The sequence below is a fragment of the Octodon degus genome, unplaced genomic scaffold (genome assembly GCF_000260255.1).
Source record: "Octodon degus isolate 3935 unplaced genomic scaffold, OctDeg1.0 scaffold00071, whole genome shotgun sequence".
NCBI classification, from domain to species: domain Eukaryota; kingdom Metazoa; phylum Chordata; class Mammalia; order Rodentia; family Octodontidae; genus Octodon; species Octodon degus.
The window spans coordinates 3,848,007-3,869,427 of NW_004524647.1; the positions used below are offsets into that span (position 1 = coordinate 3,848,007).

At 41.7% G+C, this 21,421-nt stretch overlaps 1 protein-coding gene across 1 annotated transcript in view; it reads left to right on the forward strand.

Annotated features, from left to right (window-relative positions):
- The first annotated feature begins 939 nt into the window (after positions 1 to 939).
- The window catches only part of Dclk3 (doublecortin like kinase 3), a 28,102-nt gene continuing 7,620 nt past the window's right edge, over positions 940 to 21,421 (forward strand). The window contains exons 1-2 of the mRNA XM_004635300.2: positions 940 to 2,811; positions 18,846 to 18,978. Coding sequence (XP_004635357.1) covers positions 1,195 to 2,811; positions 18,846 to 18,978 — 1,750 coding nt within the window. The 5' untranslated portion in view covers positions 940 to 1,194. The remainder of the gene's footprint in view (positions 2,812 to 18,845; positions 18,979 to 21,421) is intronic.

The following is a 21,421-nucleotide window of genomic DNA, read 5'->3' on the forward strand; positions in this document are numbered from 1 at the left end:
AGAATAATCCAATTTAGTCCAGTAGTCCATAATAGTAGTGGGTTTTCCATAGGATTGGCAATGTCAGAAGTTGTTGACTTGAGCTTTTTACGGCTGAGCATATTAATATGGCTTTACTTTTATACCTCATTCTTATACTTTTCTGCTGGATGGTTAAGACCAAGATAAAGCAAGACCTATATAACAAGAAGGTATTAAGGTCATAAGTGCAGCACTGACCACTGGCAGTTGCTATCTGTGTCCTTGCTACGTGTGCGGCACTCTGTTAGGTGCATTGTAATCACTTGCTTATTTATTGTTCACAAAATTGCTTCTCAGCCTCTTGTCCAAGATCAAGTGTAGTATTCTTCACAAAAACTCTAGGAGGAAAATGTTATTCTTTCTACTTTATGAATGGAAACACTGAAACATAATGGATTTGTTCAACTTTGTGGCCACTTAGAATTAAAATATAGTTCTGTCCCAACCCTTGTGATCATAATCTCTCTCCATGCTATTTTACCTTGAATGAGTCAAAGTTTTAGCTAAGAAAACTTCTTAGCAAAGATCTGAGCCCTTTAAAATTCCAGGATCTTCCAGCTACGTGTTGTTTCTTGGGAAACAAGTCAGGGGTGTTTGATCTCTGCCAAAGATGCTGGGAGCTCAGCTCCCTTTGTTTTCAAAGAGCCAGATCTTGCCTTGAGAAGGCCTCCAGGGCAAGCTTCTCTGGGTGGATGGGGTGTGCCAGGCCCAAGGAGCCACTTTATACCAAAGCTGTCTGTCTGTGCCTCAGGTCTCTCATAGGGGAGATCAGGAAAGAGACCAAAAGTAGAAAGGCTCTACTAAGCAGAGCCATGGAGATCACACTTATAGTATCAGCAGGCTGCTAATCTTTAAAGTTGCCTAAAGAGGGACTCTTAGAGCTCATCTTGGCTAATACTATGTTGTCTTTTTCCTGTTTCAGGATATCGAGGCCTATGTGACAATTCCCTGAAATACTTAAGTTCCAAAATCACAGAGCGAAAACTACAGAGCACCTGGCTGCCTGCTGGCAGGGGGAATCTAGAGAAACCACTCTTGGGCTCAGGTGGCTCTTCTGTGCCCGTGTTCAGCCCTCAGAATGGCCTTCACTCCATCCACTCTGAGAACAGCCCGCTGAAGCCCAGGGTGGTGACGGTGGTGAGGCTGGGCGGGCAGCCCCTCAGGAAGGTCACCATGCTCCTCAACAGGCGCTCAGTGCAGACATTTGAGCAGCTCTTAGCAGACATCTCAGAAGCCCTGGGCTGTCCAAGATGGAAGAATGATGGAGTGAGGAAGCTGTTTAACCTCAAGGGTAGAGAAATCAGGAGTGTCTCTGATTTCTTCAGGGAAGGGGATGCTTTCATAGCTATGGGCAAAGAACCCTTAACGTTGAAGAACATTCAGATGGCCATTGAGGAACTGTATCCTAACAAAAACCAGGCCCTGACACTGACCCAGCATAGCCGGGCCTCTTCTCCAAGACTGAGAAGCAGACTTTATAGCAAGGTTCTGAAAGGGGGCCACCACTGTGGGGAGACTGGGAGTAGCAGTGAGTGTGCCCAGAGCAAGGTAGTTGTCAGGCGTCAGGGAAAGCCCCCTGTGGAGCCTGTGCTGGAGGACAAGGTGCGGGCCCAGAAGAAGTGGGCGAGAGGGAATCGGGAGCCTGAGCCTGCTGGCAAGCTGCCTGGAGGAACCACTCTGGAGGAGAGGCATGGGAGTGGAGAGAAGCCCCTGGGCTTGGAGGTCGAAAGGACCTCTGGGGAGATGGTCCGGTGTGAGAAGTGCAAGCGAGAACAGGAGCTGCCGCAGAACCTGCCTCGGGAGAGGCTCTCCTTGGGGAGGAGCGAGCTAGACATGGGCAAGAGCCAGTGGTACGCTGTGGAGAAACTGGTGAGGACGCGAAGCTGCAAAAAGTCTCCAGAGGCAAATCCCACACGTGGGGGAGAAGGATGGAAGGGTGACAACCCTAAGAGCAGTCCCAGGAATCCCACTCATGAGCTGAGCAGACCCAGTAAGAACACAGATAAGAAAGAGGAGCGAATCCCAGAGGATCAAGCAAGCCATCCTCAGGGAGCAGCCAAGATCAAGAAGGAGCTCACTGAAGCTCCTCCAGCGACAGAGGAGCGGTCCAGGGATGTAAAGAAAGATGTCAGGCATGTTAGCAAGAACAAGCATGGTGCCTGTCTCCTGAGAGAGCACCAGACTGAGCCAGAGAAGCTCTCTAAAACCCAAGGGGAAGAAAAGGAGGCAGAGAAGGAGAAGAAGTCAGGTGTGTCAGGAGGGAGGAAAGTGACTGTCCGAGATGACCCCCCCACAAGGGTAGAGAAGGAGCCCAAAACCAGGCCAGAGGAGAACAAGGCAGAACGGTCCAGCGGCCGGAAGCTGCGGCCTGTGGGCATCATCTCAGCGGATGTGGAGAAGCATTATGAGACTGGTCGGGTCATTGGGGATGGGAATTTCGCCGTGGTGAAGGAGTGCAGGCACCGTGAGACCAGGCAGGTCTACGCCATGAAGATTATTGACAAGTCCAAACTCAAGGGTAAGGAGGACATCATTGACAGTGAAATCTTAATTATCCAGAGCCTTTCTCACCCCAACATAGTGAAACTGCATGAAGTATATGAAATGGAAATGGAAATCTACTTGATCATGGAGTACGTGCAGGGAGGGGACCTTTTTGATGCCATCATAGAAAGTGTGAAGTTCCCTGAACCCGAAGCAGCCCTCTTGATCATGGACTTGTGTAAGGCTCTTGTCCACATGCATGACAAGAACATTGTCCACCGGGACCTCAAGCCAGAAAATCTCTTGGTAAGCCTGATCTTCATTGCTACCGAAGAAGGGTGCTTTTTAAAAGTATGGGTTAAAATAAATATCAATTGCTTTATAGTTTGCATACTAGGACACTACTTATACATTCATTATTTATTTTATTATACTTATTCTAGTCTTTAAAGATTTGGCTATAGTTCATAACCATTTTGATCAAGTTATTAAGAAAAAAGCCTTCTAATTTAAATGAAATGGAAACTGTTTACTCATCTCTGGGAGAAAAATATTTCTCTCTTGCTCGAGTTCAACCCCAGGGTCTTATGCATGCCACATGGGAGCCCTAACACTGGACCACAGCCCTAGCCCATACCTATGTTTAGGTGCTGACCATGTGGGCTTTATTTCTTAATACTTGCACATCCTTGGCCTGGAACAGGGGCTCTGCTGGCGGCACCTTCCTTTCCAGGCTTTTTAAAAAAATCCCTCTGACTTCTCACTGAGGCCCATTCTTGTGACCCTTTCAAGGATAATGTTTTGCCCAAGAATTCAGAAGGCGCAGCCCTGCAGCATTCTGTGTGGAGTGAAGGATGGGTGCTGGGCCGCATGCTCTGGGTCTGAATCCTGTTACTCACTCCAGGATAAGTCCTTCACTTGTCTGGGTTTTAGATTCTTCATCTATAAGAAAAAAGTATAATGTTGAGAGGTCAAATGCAGATTAAGCATGGGAAAGAAAGCAGTCCCTACTTACAGGGAGCCAGCCTGGTATATGCACGTTGGCAGCAACATTCTCCTGCTGAACAATTTCATGGAATACCCAGGTCTGATAGTACCACTCTGTGAAAATTACGGATCAAGAAAAAAAAAAGGCCCTTTTATAACATCCAAATACATGTAGTGACAAGATTATTGTCTAAATCATTGCTGTAGTCTTCTTATCCTCAAATTAGAATTAAGATAACCACTCATAGAATTGCTCCCACTTCATGACACTATCAATTCAGGGCAAACTTCTGCTTCCTTCAGGTATCCCTCAAATCGTCTAAAACACCCAAATTCTATAACAAGTCCTGTGAACACTCTCTTACCTCATTGCTAGATCCCAGTGACTTGTCTGCTTCCTGTTGCAATGAGGCTATCCAACTGAGGACTGCAAGTGCATTCGTGGTGGTCTTCATTTGGACCTCACCCTGTTGCCACCTGGAATCTTTTTTTTTTTTTTTAATTTTATTTATTTGTGTGTGTGTGTGTGTGTGTGTGGCCAGCTCAGCCCACCAGGGGGCGGGGCTGGCTGGCATGTGGTGCTGGGGGATTGAACCGTGGTCCCTGTGCTTTGCTAAGCTTGTTCTAAGTAGGTGCTTTAGACCACTGAGCCATCTCACCAGCCCCCACTTGGAATCTTTATCTCACTTTATTCTTCATACCCCCATCACCAGCTGATACATTCTATATATGCATTTCTGTCTTTCTTAATGCACTGGAGAGAATTTTCCATGACAGCAGGGTCTTTGTTTTATTCAGACCATACCCCAAAACCTAGAATGGTTTTGTGCCATGGTAAACATTTAATAATCATTAGGATGAATAAAGACCAAAGACTGCTGCCTGGGAAATAGCAAGCATTTCATCAGAGGCAGCTGTTTTCATTTCTCTTTTTATTTTAAAGAGAATAAAAAATAAGAAAAAACTAATAATGATACAGAATTTCAAACCAAGATGATAGGAAACTAACAATAGTTGTTTTATTGCATGTTGTTTTTTAAACATGAATAACCAATTACATATTTTTACATAGAAATTTAGAAATCTAACCATATGCAGCATTGTAGCAGGACAGTCCTGTGACATTTTTTTCTTGTGTCTTTTTTTCATTTATTACCTATTTTTTAAACAACAACAAAAAACTTTTACTTGAGAGACAGTATGGTAATAATTGGTATGTCATGACAAGAAGTATGTATTTAGAAGACCAGAATGACAGGCATTTCAAGCGTGACCCTTCTGTTACACATTGCTATCTTCAGTGTATTTGCTTTGTTCACAGGCATCAGTATGTATAGTTAGTCAGGGTGAGAATCTTACCAATTAACTGTTAGTTTCAAAAACCTACTGGTGTCCAATCCTCAAGTTCTTGCTTTCCTTTTAATTGTGTTATACCTTTCTATTTGTATTTCTTCTTTTAAGTTCTTGTGATACGGAGACTATACAATATTTATACCTGTGGGTCTGGTTTATTTCATTTATGAGTATATCTTCAAGTGGCATCCACTTAAATATAAATGCTTCAAGTTTATCATTCTTTGTAGCTGAGTAATACTCCATTGTATAAAAATACCACATCTTTTTCAACCATGCCTCATGTGACGGGCATCTTGGTTGTTTCCAAGATTTGGCTATCACAAATTGTGCTACTATAAACATAGGTGTACATATATCACTATGATATGACATTTTTAGTTCCTCTGGGAAAATTCCCAGCGGGGGGATTGCTGACTTGAATAGGATTTCCAGTCCTAGTTTCTTAAGGAGTCTCCACACTGATTTCCATAAGGGTTGCACCAGTCTACATTCCCACCAGCAGTGGAGAAGGGTTCCCTTTTCCCCATAGCCTCTCCAACATTTGTTGTTGATTGATTTCTTTATGATAACCATTCTTTCTGGGGTGAGATGGTGTCTCAGTGTTGTTTTAATTTGCATTTCACGGATGGTTAGTGATGTGGAGCATTTCTTCACTTCAGAGTAGTTGTTCAGATTATTAGATGCAGGAATGCAAAATTGATCAAACAATTAAACATTAACTGTTCCTTTCAATAAACCAATAGAAAGTGTCAGTACAATTATTTTAGCTACCTGTGTGAATATATGTATTTTTCCTTTCCTTTTTTTTTCTCCTTTCCCTCATCCCAATTGGTCTTTCCTTTTGAGCAGTTTCTTTCCCTTTCACAATATCTATTGTGTCTTTAAGATTTTATTTATTCTTTCAGTTTCTTACAGTAGGAAAACAATATGATGTTTACACACGAGAGTCTGATTTATTTCACTTATGAGTATGGTCTCTAGTTGCATCCATTTACCTGTAAAAGCCTTGAGTTTATCTTTCTTTATAGCTGAGTAATACTCCATTGTATAAAAATACTGTATTTCTTAAATACTGTATCTTTTTTATCCATTGCACAATTGATGGGCATTTGGGTTGTTTGCAAGATTTAGCTATGACAAATTGTGCTGATATAAACATGAGCGCACATGTATCAGCGTGGGATGATATTTTTATTTCTTCTGGAAAAATTCCAAGAAGGGGAATAGCTGGGTCACTTTAGACTTCTACTTTTGTGAGGAGTCTCTACATTGATTTCTACAGTGGTTGTATTAATTTGTCATTGTTAAAATATCAAGGCAGCTGTTGTGAAAAAGCATTCAAAGGCAGGTTGCTACAGATAAAAGCAACAGTGAACAGAGACCATGCTTCCTTGAGCCATATTGGGAGTAGAAGGTTTAGCCCATATCCTTTCACTTGGATGGCTCTAGACCCAGTCTGCAAACAGCACCCAAGTGCACCCATCTGTCTATGAATACTCCCACAAGCATAGTGAAACATGAAGTGAGTCAAGCTAATTATCTTCAAAATGAGGTCTGTGTTGACTAAGTCAAGCAACCTTGTTTTTGTCCAATTTCCTAGAATTGCAGAAGCAATTTGGCTGGTTTCCTGAGTGGTCTGAATTACTCTGAAATAACACTCTCTTTGTAAATTTAATTTTTTCATTAGCTGGCCCTCTTTTCCCTTTCTCACTTACTCTGATTATTACTGTCTTTTGTGTCTGTGGCTAAGTGTTTTTTCCAGGTATGTGTTTCGTATGTACACTTTGGAATTGCCACGTGTTGTTTAGTGACTCTGTTGTTTGCACTGAATTGTTTCAGCAGAAGTTCTGATTAGAGGCCCAGATAGGTCCCATGAGCTGAACATTTTGGACTTCTGTCTACTAAAGCATTCTAAACGTTGTATGTGTTCTGAGCTTTATGAAATGAGATCACTTTCCCTAAAGGACTCTTTTCTTCTGAGAACAGTTAGTTTAGCTTGGATTTTCTAACAAGGTATTAGAGCCAATCTACTGCTTGGTCCATCCAAGCAGTAGAACTGCAATGGCAGTTCTCACCTGTGTGAAGAGACTTACTGTCAGCAGTTTTAAAAGGGAGAATTAGCCCCCTGTTAGATTATATTGAGAAATTTGCTCAAGGAAGTAAAGATCTTTCAAGGAATATGTTTAGTATGGACAATTGATGGTCCCTGAATGATTGTTTTGGATTTGAATGTCAGCACTTGTATGCTTTGGTGCAGTAATGGCTGTGTGTGTGTGTGTGTGTGTGTGTGTGTGTGTGTGTGTGTGTGTGTGTTTGAGAGAGAAATGGGGCAGCAAACTGCAGAATAACTTTAATTTTTATTTTTTATTTTTCATGGTCCTGGGAATCGAACTTGGGACCTTGCGCATGCCAGTCAGGCATTTGTACCACTGAGCTGTCTCCCTGGCCCAAGCTTTAATTTTTAAATTCAAGCACATAAGTTGCTGTATACTATATTGATTCTAATTAACATTTAGACTCTTTTCCTGATTTTGAAGAAAACCCACTCTTTAAAAAATAAACCTTTTATCTTTCATGGTGGTCTGGCTTGCTCAGAAACTCAGAAAACTAAACATTTAAGCCAGCTTTTGTAAATAGATTACTGTATTAGCTCTTCCGTGGGTAATTTGTCAGCTTGCATTCATCAATATGGACAGGTCTGTCACACTTATGTACCATGTTTGTCCTTTTTCTTGGTGAGTGAAGTTCAGTGTATTGTTATGTCAGGCATCTGAATTTTATCCAGCGCATTCTGGTTTCAGGTGGAGAAGAAGATAACATTGCTTATACAATTGTTTCCTTGTCTGGGTTGAGAAAGATGCCGTCTCTAAACTTGCTGTTATGATAATTGCACTGCAAGTTTGTTTGTTTTTTTAAGACATAATATTAATAAATATCTTCTGGTGACTTCTATCCATCAATTACTATTCTTATGTTTCTTTAATTTGTATTGCCTAACAATAATATTTTCCTTTAATGAATGGTTGATGTTTCTATTAGGGCTTATCTATGCTAAGCTTAGGAAAGTAATTGTTTCAGAACTAACTTTCATTACACAGCTGATTGTCACTGTTGCTGCTTTTAGGGACTTTCTGAATGTGCAGAGTGCTTAATGAATATATAGCAAACTTATCATGTTGCTTTAATCAACAGAAATATTTATATCTGATAATTAGGCCCTAGAGTAAAATTTCAGGCCTATATTACCAAGTTCATCTGTTTCTACTGATCACATTGCCTGATAAGATGTTAGTGTGCTTTTTCCCTAAAGTTTATTTAAACTCCTGAGATTTTGCAAAAAGGAATTTTAATTATGAGAATTTCCAGCTTGCAGAAATATCCATGTTAATTGCTTCTTCTACCAGTGCTTCCCTGGAGCTGTTGGAATGTGCTTCATGAAGCTGGTTGGGCCCTGAGGAAGGAGGAAAGATAAGCAAACAGGAGCCCAAAGAGTGATTAGACAAGCTCACACTGGGGGCTGGGAAGTGGACAGGCCAGGTTATTTATAGCTATTGGCAGAAGTATTCTACCTAGAGGGGAAAGCTGGGTGAGTGGGGTAGGAGAAGATGCTGGAGGGCTGAGCAGAGTTATTTGAGAGAAACTTCTCTGAAATAAAAGGAAGTTGGGGTAGGTTCTCAATCTCAAAACAGGGCTGAAAGGAAGGAGGTGGTGGGCAGGCCAATGTCCCTTAAATAACTTAGATCTGCAGGGTATCAGTTTCCCCAGCTCTTCCCCACTCTGCCCATACAGGTGCTAGAGTGCTATGGCTCTTGGAACAGAGAATCTCAGAATCCAGGAGGAATGTTGGTGAGGGTTGGGAACAGGTCACAACTTGGTTGGACAAAGGTCATCCAACCTTTTTTTTTTTTTTTTCTCGGTCTCTTCTTGGTTTTAGGAATAACAGATTTATCTAGATGTTTAACTACTGAATATGGCCAGGATAGGGGAACAGATTTAGCATGGAAAATTCACAAGGGTGAAAACTAGCCAAACATTGTCCTTGCTTATCTTTCTCTAAAGTGACCAATTTGGCCATTTTGTGGGTCTTAATTTCGTAAGCTCTATGATGCACAAGAAAGGTTCAATTATTATTGTGTTTAGTGGCTCTAATGCATAATTTCCCCTGATGAGCAAACTTGTCTTCTACCAGCTACAGTTGCAGTCTCCTTTCCACTTGGCTTCTAAGGCAGAGATGTCTAAGCATTAATGGTGTGAGTATTCATGAATATATTTATATGCCATTCACATCAATCACACATGGAAAGTAACTGCAGAAGCACATTGTCAGGTTATACTTAATAAACATGGATTTCAGCAATAACATGAAATCACTAAAGAAGAGAACAGTGATACAGAGCTTTATTTCCAGTCATTTAGTTAAGGTAAGTTATAGTGAACTCTGCTTGTCCTCTTAATGCCTCTAAGGGAGTGTTTTATGTAAGCCATTAGAGATTAATCTAAGGTTAAGTTTCTTTTTTTTTTTTAAATTTATTTATTTATTTGTGTGTGTGTGTGTGTGTGTGTGTGTGGCCAGTTCAGCCCACCAGGGGGCGGGGCTGGCCAGCATGTGGCGCTGGGGGATTGAACCGTGGTCCCTGTGCTTTGCTAAGCTTGTCCTAAGTAGGTGCTTTAGACCACTGAGCCATCTCGCCAGCCCCAATCTAAGGTTAAGTTTCTTAAGACTCTTCATTTTCAAAATGTCTGTGCTGTGAGCATCAGCTCAGTGAAACAATTCTTCAGGTTGCCAATATCTAAGGCCTAGTTGTCTGTGGCAGTTACCATGGAGCCTCCAGGGTCAGTTTCATCTTCTTCCAAAAGTCTCATGTGCTAGAAGTTGTGTGAGGGCAAGGTGCTCTGGCAGCAGCGGGGGCGAGGGTAGCTTGGTCTTGGGGTGCACAGTGGAGGTAAGAAGGGATAACTGACTGGCCTAAGGGTAAAGGCACTGCTTGCCAGTGGGTTGAGTGTAACAGATAAAGAAAGTAGACTTAAGAGTGACTGATGTTTCTGCCTTCAGCTTAGCCAGTTGTAGCTCCACCTTTTTGATGGAGAAGGATGATTTCAGTGTGATTATGGGATGAGAGTTTGAGTTCAGGGTAGAATGAAAAGCAGAAACTAGGTGGTGTGTATAGATAGGCTCTTGTTTCAGATTGTGTGTGTGTGTGTGTGTGTGCTCGCAGGATATCATAGAAATGGCACAATAGTTGAAGGCAGATATAGAGAAAATGAGGGTTGTGTTAAGTGGCTAGTTGTGACTCTCTTTATGTGATGATGGGCCCATTCTGTGGGGCCCATTCTGTGGGGTTGGGAACTCTGGGAGAGGAGAGGGTGATGGGAAGTGTGTTGTAAAATATGACAATATTAGATTTGTCCCTGGAAACACCTACAGTTCAAAGTTTGTTCCTTCATTAGTGGTGCTGGCCACCTCCAAACCAGACATTGGGTTTTTAAAAAGTGCGTTTTAGTAATTGTTATGGTTTGTGTCTAGTTGTCCCTCTCTCCCCCCAAAGCCTCATGCAGTCTGAGGTGGACTTCTAGACTTTGTGATTCATTCATGATCTAGTGCTGAGATTATGCGTGTGAGTGCTGCTGGGATTATGGGAGTAAATGCTGTTGGGATTATGAGTGTGAGTGCTGCTAGGATTATCGGTGTGAGTGTTGCTGGGATTATGGGTATGAGTGCTGCTGGGATTATGGGTGTGAGTGCTGCATCCAACCTGGGGTGGACAGCCTGAATGCAACATAAGGGAGACAGACTTGCTCTGTGTTGCCATTGCTGCTGTGGTTACTCCTCCCTTTTGCTCTTGCTGTTTTGCTGTTCTCCACCGCCATGAACTGCTGATCTTGGCCATGTGCCACTCTGCCTTGGAGCCAGCTGAGTATGGGCTGAGCTCTCTACTAACTCTGAGCTAAATAAGCCTTTCCTTCCTTAATTTTGGATGTCGAGTGTTTTGTCCCATCAATGAGAGGAAAGTAAACAAGACAGTGACTTTTGTGCTCAGAGATGCCATTGGCTTCCTGCCACATTTGGAATAAAAGTGAAGTCTGTTTCCATGGCCTGGAAGGCCCTCCAGGTTGTGGCCTCTGTCTTCTCTGCAACTGTTCACCCTGTCACTGATTCCAGCCAGCCCCTGTAGTGCATGATGCTGCACGTAACCCCAGCCTTTGCACTTGAAACCTTGCTCCTCAGAATTTCTGTGACTTAGCCCAACTTCCTTCCGATGTTTCTTACCTTGTTCCTGTCTGTGCCTGAATTGGCCAGTAGAGCTTTTTGTGACGATGGAAATGAGATATTCAGTATCCATTTTATACTGTTGCTCAAATCCGATGTCCAGTAGCTGTGCGCAGACCTGAGCTAGGTAACATAGCCTTTATCTCTTTTTTACTTTTTCTTTGTGATTATCACTGCCTGGCACTAACTTATGCATTTGAATATTTTTTATAAGTAGGAAAGTGGCTTCATAACAGCAAGGACTGTTTGCATTCATTGCTGTATTTCCCTTACCAGGAACAGTGCTGCGCACCTATTAAGCACCTAATATTTTGTTAGATGGATGTGAGATGTTGATTCAGTAGGAAAAGCTGCTGTGATATGTAGACACCCAAAACACGTCATAGGCAAGTCCTGTGACAGGTGGCAGGGAGCACTTTATCTTCAATGATTTTTCCAGTCATTTAAAGAATTACATTATTTTTCACTAAATGTAAATTGATTTTAAGAACAGACATTTTACAGTGATTTGTTTACCGGTTGACAGTGGACCTTAAAAGGAAAAGATTTTTAAAAAACCCGTGAAGAATCAGCTAAGAAGTTAGCAAAAGCTAAATAAATTTTACCAGTGTCAGTTTTTAAGGTAGCACATGATCTTTGATTATACTCTGCTGCCATCATGTGTTCAGAGATGAAAAATTGTGAGCTCACATTTACATTGATACACTGTTGAAGGACAGAATAAAGCCTAACTCTTTAGGAAACTTTCTTCTTCAGAATTATGTAAGTAGTACAAATAATCTGGATTCAAAAATAGGACACTTTTGTGTGACTGGAAAGGAGGAGATAGAGACAGACATATGAACCTCACTACAGCGCCGAGTAAAGCAATCTCTGGTGCCCTTTTATTTAGAGGTACTGAAACCAGAGTCCAGCTGGAACATGACCCATGACCCTCAGCAGCGAGGTTAGATAAACCAGAAGGCAGGGTGAAGGCAGGGGGAGATGTGTGCAAAGGGCAGACCCTCCTCCAAATCTGGGAAAGCCTGGGGTGGCTTTCTGAGGTAAAGACTTTGAAGTGTGATATTTGGTGTGATTCTGTGTGTGTGTGTGTGTGTGTGTGTGTGTGTGTGTGTGGTACCAGGGATTGAACTCAGGACCTTGCACTTGCCAGGCACATATTCATTCCACCAAGCTATCTCCCCAGCCCTTCAGTGCAGTCTTTTGGCTGCTCTGTTGCCCACGTAATGGCATGTCAGCTGAGAGTCCTGAGACTCCTCACTACCCTGATTGAATCATGCCTAGTGTGTGATGTTCAGGTCTGGAGAGCTGGGTCAGAACAGGTATTGATGACAGGGGGTCATTTATCCAGACCTTACAGTTGTGCATCCCTCTGGCATCTTACACAAAGACTAATTTTGCTTCACTGGGTCTGGGGTAGCTGAGATCTCTAACAAGCTCTTAAATGGTGTTGGTAGTTCTTGTCCCAGGGTCATTTGCAGAGTAGAGAGAAAAAAATAGAGGGTTAACAGGCTAGGAAATCAGGTTCTCCAAGGATTAGCTAGCTGGGGAATTCAGGGGTGATGACTCAAAGAAGCGAGAGAGCCACCTGGGGCCACATGCTACTTGTTTCCCATCTTTGGAAGGGATGTGTCTTTATTCGACATCACTCCACAAGGAAGAGTTGGAAGACGAGGACAGTGTGGGCTTCTGAAGCAGTATGGGCTAAATCTCACGAGTTAAGCTAGCTGTAAATGGGAGGAACTGTTTGAAGTCGTGTGTGATTTCATTTGAAGATTTCATTCAGAGTTGAAGGACAGGATTTTGGAAAGATATTTTAGACGCATTTCCTGTTTGGGCAGAAGTTTGAATCTGTTAGTCTCTGAAGTCCACAGAATCTGGAAGGAAGAACTGTTCCTGGAGTAACTTACTCATCTGATTTCAAGGATTAAAACAGGACATGTTCTGAAGCCAAGAATGTGAGGTGTGTGTTACAAGGCAAAACCAAACCTGACTCGCACAGTCAGTGCGGGGCCTTGGATGGGGTGAAGCTGCATGAGTATGAACACATGGCTGTGCAGAAGAGTATCAACTAACTCTGCTCACAGAGGCTGGAGGCAGAAGAATGGAGAACACCTCTGGGAAGAGACAAACCCACTGCTGATCTCAAGCCCCTGGGGTCCTGCTCATGTAGTGGCTGGTGCCCATGGTGGTCCCAAGACTCAAAGGGAAAAGCTGCACAAGAGGAGGCATAATACATGTTACAAATGCCCCACAAAATAATGTATGAAGAGATTTGGCATTTTTGAAAATCTTATCCATCACCATCTGGGCACTTAATATAAGCAGTTTTCAAAGGAAAAAACCCGAGTTTGCGTTTCATCTGCTACTCAGGCTCAGCACAGCCAGGTTTGGGAGTTGAGAGTTACCATGAGGATGGGAATATATGAGTTATTTTGTGATGGAAACACACATCTTATTTTGTTGTAGTCAATTGGCCAAATGCTCTTACTGCTGATGATTTGGATGGGAATATTTACAAATGTTTTTGAGGGACATATTTTTTTTCAAGCAGTTACCCAGCAAATACGATTAGTGGAGAGGATCCATCTGGTAACTGTAGGCACATTACTATTTTGTTTTCCTTTCCTTCCAAGCTAGACTTTCTAAACGAAGTTATTCTGTTGTCCCTTGTGGGTCATGTCTGTCTCTATACACTGTTCAAGCAGAATTGCATTTTAGTTTTTTTTTTTTTTTTAATTTTAGGGAAGGGTCTACAGGGTGTTCAAGGTCTCACTACTAGATCAGACTCATAGTGATCCACCTGGTTACAGCCTCCCAAGGGCTGGGATTAAAGGCACAAGCCACCATGCCCAGACTCAACTGCCGTCTCAGGGTGCCAAGGGGGTGGGGCAGGCCCAGCAGACCCGGAGATTGAACCCCTGGTCCCTGCGCCTGCTTGCAGTTGCTTTAATCCATTGATCTATTTGGCTGGCCTTGTATTTTAGTTTTAAATCTATGACTTTCCATTTAGTTGGGTCAGTAGTGAAGACATTGATTAGACTGTGCAGTGACTCAACCTCAGTAATTAATATACACATGACTTATAGAAGTGCCTGTCTGTTGACAGGAATTAAAGTAAATGCAGAGAACTTACTGTTGTCAGAAGAGGCCAAGACATGGCTCTTTCTCCTTGCATTGCTGGGTGTGGCCAATGGCTCATGGGGTACAGGGAGAGCCAGAGTTCCCTCACTGCTTTCCCTCTCCCAAGTGCTGGTGATGTTTGGCTCAGCTCCAGGAACTATATATGGGTGTGTGCCTACAAACAAGTTGATGATTTCTGTTATAGCTCTTGTGTCACCAGTGAATTTCTTACTTGGATAAAATAGCCTATGTTTGTTCCAGCAAGTTCTCACACAGCAGTCTAATTTGCTGTTGAGTTCACCTTTGGTCTAAGCAATCAACTTCTGTGATAGATATAGGACAGGCATTGTTTGACTTTACTTGATAGGTACAAGCTAGAATTGAAGGAGTTTTCCTCAGAGCAGAAACTGCTTCCGTGGTGTGGTGGTACCAGTGCACCCTGAATTTGCAGTAAGATGTAATGGGTTTGTCCTCCTACTCATTCTTCCTCTCCTTTCTTTCTTCCCACATGAAACATAGCACACTTTTAGTTTTATTATTTCTTTTTTCAATTTTTTTTATTTTTTTCCCATAATTTTATTGAGAAACAAATAGCAATGAGACAGTTTCAAACCAAATTGGTAGGACAGTTTCATTAACACATTGCATACATTCTTCCTAGTGGTTAATTGCTGTACAAGATGCAGACATGATATCCTATTTACAAACACTATTAGAACAAATCCCTCTATTCATTAAGAGAATGTAACTATATATCTATCCTAACCATTTTGAATACACAGATACAAAATGGACATTCATCCCCTTTTTTGTTTAGTTCCGTTATTTGAATATTATAGGTGTGTTAACTTAGCAAAATATTCTAAAAGAGTCCAGTAGTCTATAATAGTATTGGGTCTTCTGCTTGACTGGCAGTGTCAGAAATTGTTGATCTGAGTCCCTACAGCTCAACCTAACAGCATGGCTTTACTTCTTATACTTCATTTTTATACTTTTCTGCTGGATGGTTAAGACCAACATAAAGCAAGACCTATGCAATAAGAGTTGTTAGTTTTGTTATTTCTTGCACAGTGACCTAAATACTTGTTACATTACCTTTTTTTTCCCCCAGTACTGGGGATTGAACTCAGGACACTGCGCTTGCAAGAGTTTATTCTACTGAGCTATCTCCCTGTCCCTACATTACTTCTTAAGATATGTTTGTTTGTTTGTGACCTAACATTTCCTGACAGTCATCATCTTATATGCGAATACCTTGAGGCTGAATGCAGGGTCTGCCCTTTACTTGCAGTGGGAAGAGGGGTAGCAGTGATTCAAAGGTAGCCAATCGCCTGTACTTGCTCAAGGAAATGAGGCTCAAGTGGGATAAGTTTGATGGTGTCAAGGGGGGATGAATTAAGGCTATATTTATTCAGGGTGTGGCCAGCAATGTCTTTTTTCTATTGTAAAAAAAATGACTAATTCTACCCTTTTCTAGAACCTACTGCAAGTCCTAGGCAAACTGAGACTATTGGTCACTGGTTAGCACTTTTCTAGGTAGATTACAGACATTGGATGGAATTCCTGGCCCAAGTTTATTTGCAGAAAGTTATCACATCCCTTTCCATCTTCTTTTTAGAACAAATACTGGAACGGAGGCTCAGCTGGGTAAAGAAATGTGTCCAAAAACCTTTACTTGCACTTCTTGGAGTTAAATTGCTCAAGGACCCCTGGCTTGTTTGGTTCTTTGCCTGCCCCCAGACCTGTGCTTAGCCTCCCTCTCCTGCTTATTTGCTTACTTCATTCTCTTTCCTAGTTCTGTGTCCTTTCTCAGCTTCTGCCCAGCCTGTACATTATCCCAGAGATGTTCTGGTTCTCATGAAAGCCAGTCTATGTGCAGAATATCACTGATCTGCATCCTAACTCAGTGCTACCCAATAGGACATTTTTCAATAGTCTGTGAATTTCTGAGAAAGGTGCAAGAAACATCTGCCTCTAAACAGAAAGGAACTAAACACAAAAAAAGGGGATACAAATGAACGACCATTTTGTATCTATATATTTAAAATAGGATAGATATACAGCTACTTTCTCTTAATTCAATGAATAGAAAGATTTGTTCTAATAGTGTTTGTGGACAGGATATCATGTTTGCATCTTGTACAATGAATAGCCCCTATGACAACAATATGCAATGTATTAATTATTGAAACTCCTATGAATCAGTTCTGAAACTGTCTCATGGTTATTTGTTTCTCAATAAAATTATTTAAAAAACAAACAAACAGAGAGGGAGCCAGTAGTTCCTAGAATTATGAGACAAGCCCAGCATGGCGAGGGAATGAGCTGACTGGGGGTTAGTTGCAGGCCAGTGGAGGGCTCACGGCCTGCACTGCTGAAGCATGCCCACTCCATTTGCTAAGCTGCTGATTTTATTTAGCTCTAATTAAAACAGCCAGAGGTAGGCTCAAGGAAGGAAGAATCCTTGGAAGAAAGTATGTATACTCCAGTTCCATCCCATCCCATCCCATCCCATCCCATCCCATCCCATCCCATCCCATCCCATCCCATCCCCGTTGAGAACTTTGTTAGCCTCAACAAGTGCTGTTAAGCTACAGCGGTGTATGAGTGGGTCATTCTGCAGTCTAGCACACAGCCTAGCACCTGGCAAGAGCCCTGTAGCCAGCTTAAGAGCAGCCCACGACAGCATGGAGTTATACTGTATTGCCTGGGGTTTGGAAGACTGTTCTCTTACATACAATGGTCAAAATGTTCCTTATCTGCACTGCTCTAGTATGGAAGCCACAAGTCGCAGGAGGCTGTTGAGCTCTTGTCTTGTGCTCAGTGTGTGCTTGACATGTGCCTAGCACAGTGGAGAAGCTGATATTTAAATTTTTTTTATTTTTTATTTTATTTTATTGAGAAACAAATATCAATGAGACAGTTTCAAAGCTGATTAATAGGACATTTTCAATAATTAATACATTGTACATTGTTATCTTCTTAGTGGTTAACCATAGTACTGGAAGCAGACAGGATATCCTGTCTAAACACTATCAGTACAAATCTTTCTTCTCATTGAATTAAGCGAAAGTAGCTGTATATTTATCCTAACTATTCTGTATATACAGATACAAAATGGTCCTTCCTTTGTATCCTCCTTTTTTTTGTTTAGTCCTGTCAGAGATGGAAATTATATTGGCATCTAAATACTATAGGTGCTTGAATTCAGCAAAACAATCCAACACAGTCTAGCAGTCCACAATAGTAGTGGGTTATCCACAGAAGTTGTTGACTTGAGCCTTTTATAGCTCAGCATATTAATATGGCTTTGCTTTATATACCTCATTTTTATACTTTTCTGCTGGATGGTTAAGACCAAGACAAAGCAAGACCTATATAACAAGAGATGTAACTTTTATATCTGCCAAGGTCAGTCAAGTACCCTCAGGATTTATCCTGTAACCCTGTACCGCACTTTGTAGATCCTTTGTCAGTGTCAGCCATGAGGATGAGTCATGGCCATTGCTTGACCAATTTGCTCTCTGTAAAAGCCTGAGAGAAAGTTTTCTCTCCATGTGACTCTCCTTAGGTACACTATACATCACTGATCACATTCCTCTGTGACTTCATAATCTCCTGGATCAGAAAATTTGGGGCACAACTGAGTTACATGATGTTACAGTACAGGTTCTCCTATGTCCTCAGTCTTCACTGACATTGAAAGGCTAGGGCCAAAATGTTGGCTGAAACATTTCCTTTTCTCCAATTTTTGATCTGCAAACTTAAGTTGTTAACCCTCCAGAAGAGAAGCTTATTACCCTGCAGCATATGCAGTTCGGTTTACCCTATCTGTCTAAATATCAAACATCTTAGGCATAACGTGGAACAGGTATTTTCATCAAGTATTGATGTGTTGAACTTTAATTCCTTACAGAATATAAAGAAAAAAATTTAAAAAGGGAATAAACATATTTTTACACAGAAATTTAGAAATCTGACCATATACAGCATTGTAGCAGGACAGTCCTGTGACTTTTTTTTCTTTTTCTTGTGTCTTTTTTTTCATTTATTACCCATTTAAAAAAAAACAAAAAACTTTTACTCGTGAGACAGTATGGTAATAATTGGTATATCATGACAAGAAGTATGTATTTAGAAGACCAGAATGACAGACATTCCCAGTATGACCCTTCTATTACACATTGCTATCTTCAGTGCAGTTGCTTGGTTCACAGGTATCAACATATATAGTTAGTCAGGGTGAGAATCCTACCAATTAACTGCTAGTTCCAAAAACCTGCTGATGTTTCTCAGGATCATTGCCTTGCCCATCTTGTGCATACAAATGTATGACAAAGCCATACATTTGAGAAGCTGATTTTAATTAATAAACTTCAATGGTTATCTGTGACAATGTGAATGATACACTAAAGTGAACTTTAGTTCTTTCATTGACAATATAAGCAGTTGTCACTGGTGTCACTGGATTTGTCAGCATTGGCTAATCTGTAGTGCTTTACGTTTACTGCTCACTTATCTTGAGTTTGCATGCTTGTTATCCTATTAGTGTTCTGTTTTTGTTTTCGTCATTGTTTGATGGCTTGAAACTTTTGATTTCCTACAGGTTCAGCTAAATGAAGACAAATCTACAACTTTGAAACTAGCTGATTTTGGCCTGGCAAAACATGTAGTCAGACCTATATTTACTGTGTGTGGAACTCCAACTTATGTAGCTCCCGAAATTCTTTCTGAGAAGGGTGAGTGTCATATACCTCTCTGTGGTATTCTAGGTCACCTGTTAACAAATGTATTAATTTTAATATTTTGTATTTTTCAATATCGAGCAATGAAATATCTCTGAGTTGCAGCTAAGGTTTTAACTGAAAATATTTCAGGCTTCTTTGACCAAAGCGTGAGAGCGTTTGTCTCATCAATTGTTGGGAGAAAAGGAGGAACTAAAATATGAGTTCAGCACTTTGGACAGGTTTATTTAGGAAAACCTGAGAAAAACCACCCTGGCACTGAGATGAGACCAGTGACTCTCCTCACCAGTTTCTGCTGTCTTTCATCTCACCATGCTGTGAATGCTTTGAGGGCTTTTGTAGGGCTGTAAGCAGCAAAAGGGGTCTGTGAGCAGGAAGGTTCCATGAAAAGGACTTGTGGCTGTCTGCTAAAGAGAAGCTTGAGAAGTGCAGGGTGTGATGGTTGCCTGTCAGAGCAGTGCTGAGGAATGTGATGGGAGTTATGGAGTAAGCCATGCAATGTGGGCCTCATTAACCCATGAGTATACGTCTTCAGCAGATGTGAAAGCGTAAGGGGATGGGATATGCTCAGACAGTTCTCTCAGTAGCATAGGGTGGCAGCAGTTGGATTCCTTCATCAATCAAGGCTTCTCTTGTTATAGAGGACAGATTGGTTTGTGTGTGTGTATGTGTGTGTGTGCACATGCGTGCTTACAGGACATGCATGTGCAGGATAGTGAGCTGAAAGAGGGCAGAGAATTGTGCGAAGAAGCAGAGCAAAGAGGGTCACTTTTTGCTGCTGACCCAAGCCTACTGCTAATGGAAAGAATGGAACCAGTTCTTATGGTGTTTAGTTTAAAAATTCTTTCCCCAACCTTGCATTTAAGGGAAAATGGGATCCCATTTCAAACTCTGCAAATATTTATTGTCTCCTTGTGTTTTTTATGAGGATCTGATAAATTGTTTTAGCAACATACTCTGCAAAGTATGTAAAAAAGGAAGAATTATTACATGGCTCCACATTTATGGATGACCTTTGACTAGTGTGACACTCAGAAGGAGTAGACTTACCCACCCAGGTAAGATGTAGGGCTCTGGGTACATTGTAGGCTTAGTTGTAGGGTGGGGAGGAGGGAAAGTTTCCCAACAGCAGAAGCATCAAGAAAACTAAGAGAGGAGACTAGGACATGCAAAGATCTGGGCTGCAGAGACTTTGAGAAGAGTGCCCTCAGCACACCAGAGAGAGTATGGTTGGTGGGATAGCTGAACCTAGGTTCACCACGAGTACCCTCAGCACACCAGAGTTGGTGGGATAGTTGAACCTAGGCTCACCACAAGTGGATGACCAGCATGACAGCCACTTCAGTGCTGTGACAGTGGGACAGGAAAATACAGAGGGACATTTCATGGAAACAATGAACTGGATAAGAGAAGAAAAAACAAAGGACAGCATGGATACTAGGGAAAACCACACACTGATGTTAGCACTAACCAAAGTAGAGTGTTGAAAATAAACAGGGAGAAGGGTGTGGGGAGAGTTAAAATTGGCCACAGTGGTATTGTAGAGGTATCAGAGTGGAGTTGTGCATTGGGAAGGAAAGGGAGCCTTCAGCAGTTCTGAGACTTTGTCAAGATGGTGGCTGAGCCAATGAGATGACAAGCTCCTTAGGGTTGTTGATGTGGAGAGGTAAGCATGGACCCAAGTGAGGTCCAGAGTCCTGGCACGAGAGAAGGAAGGACCGGTCGCCTGAGGTGGGGCCACCTGAGAAGGGAGAGGATTGGGACGAGCAGTGACACAGAGGCCAGCAGCAGATGTCCAGAAGACAGAGAAGCCCAACAGAACCAGTACCCTTTGAGAGAACTGCGCAGATGCTGTCAAAATCAGCCAGGGCACGATGGCGCACACTTGTCATCCCACAGTAGCACTCTGGAGACCAAGACAGGAGGATCACAAGTCTGAACACAGCCTTGACAACCTAGTGACTGAGCAAGATTATATTTCAGATAGGCACTTCTGCTGTTCAGCTATCGCCCCAGCCCTGTAGTTCAAAACTGAATGAAAGAGCAAATACACAAATAAAGGGCTGGGGAATTAGCTCAGTGTGAAGGCCCCGTGTCCAACCCCTAGCCTCAGGGAAAAAGCCAGAAGAGTTCACCAGTGACTTATTTTTAAAATTTATTCTAGCTGATTTGTATTTTGATGGACTTAACTGAATCTTAATAATAAACATCTGACTTTTTTTTTTTTCTCAAAAGAAGATAAAAATTTACTTAAGAATTCTGGATTCCAGTGCAATTATTACTTAGTTCAAGAAAATAGAGCTTGAAATCATTCCTATTGCAATTATCAATAATAGCTTTTTAAAAATGAAAATGAAAAAGCAGTTTCAATCAAAGGTACAAATCTTTACAAAGTATTTATAATATAAAATTTATCATATGGCTACATGTCAAATCC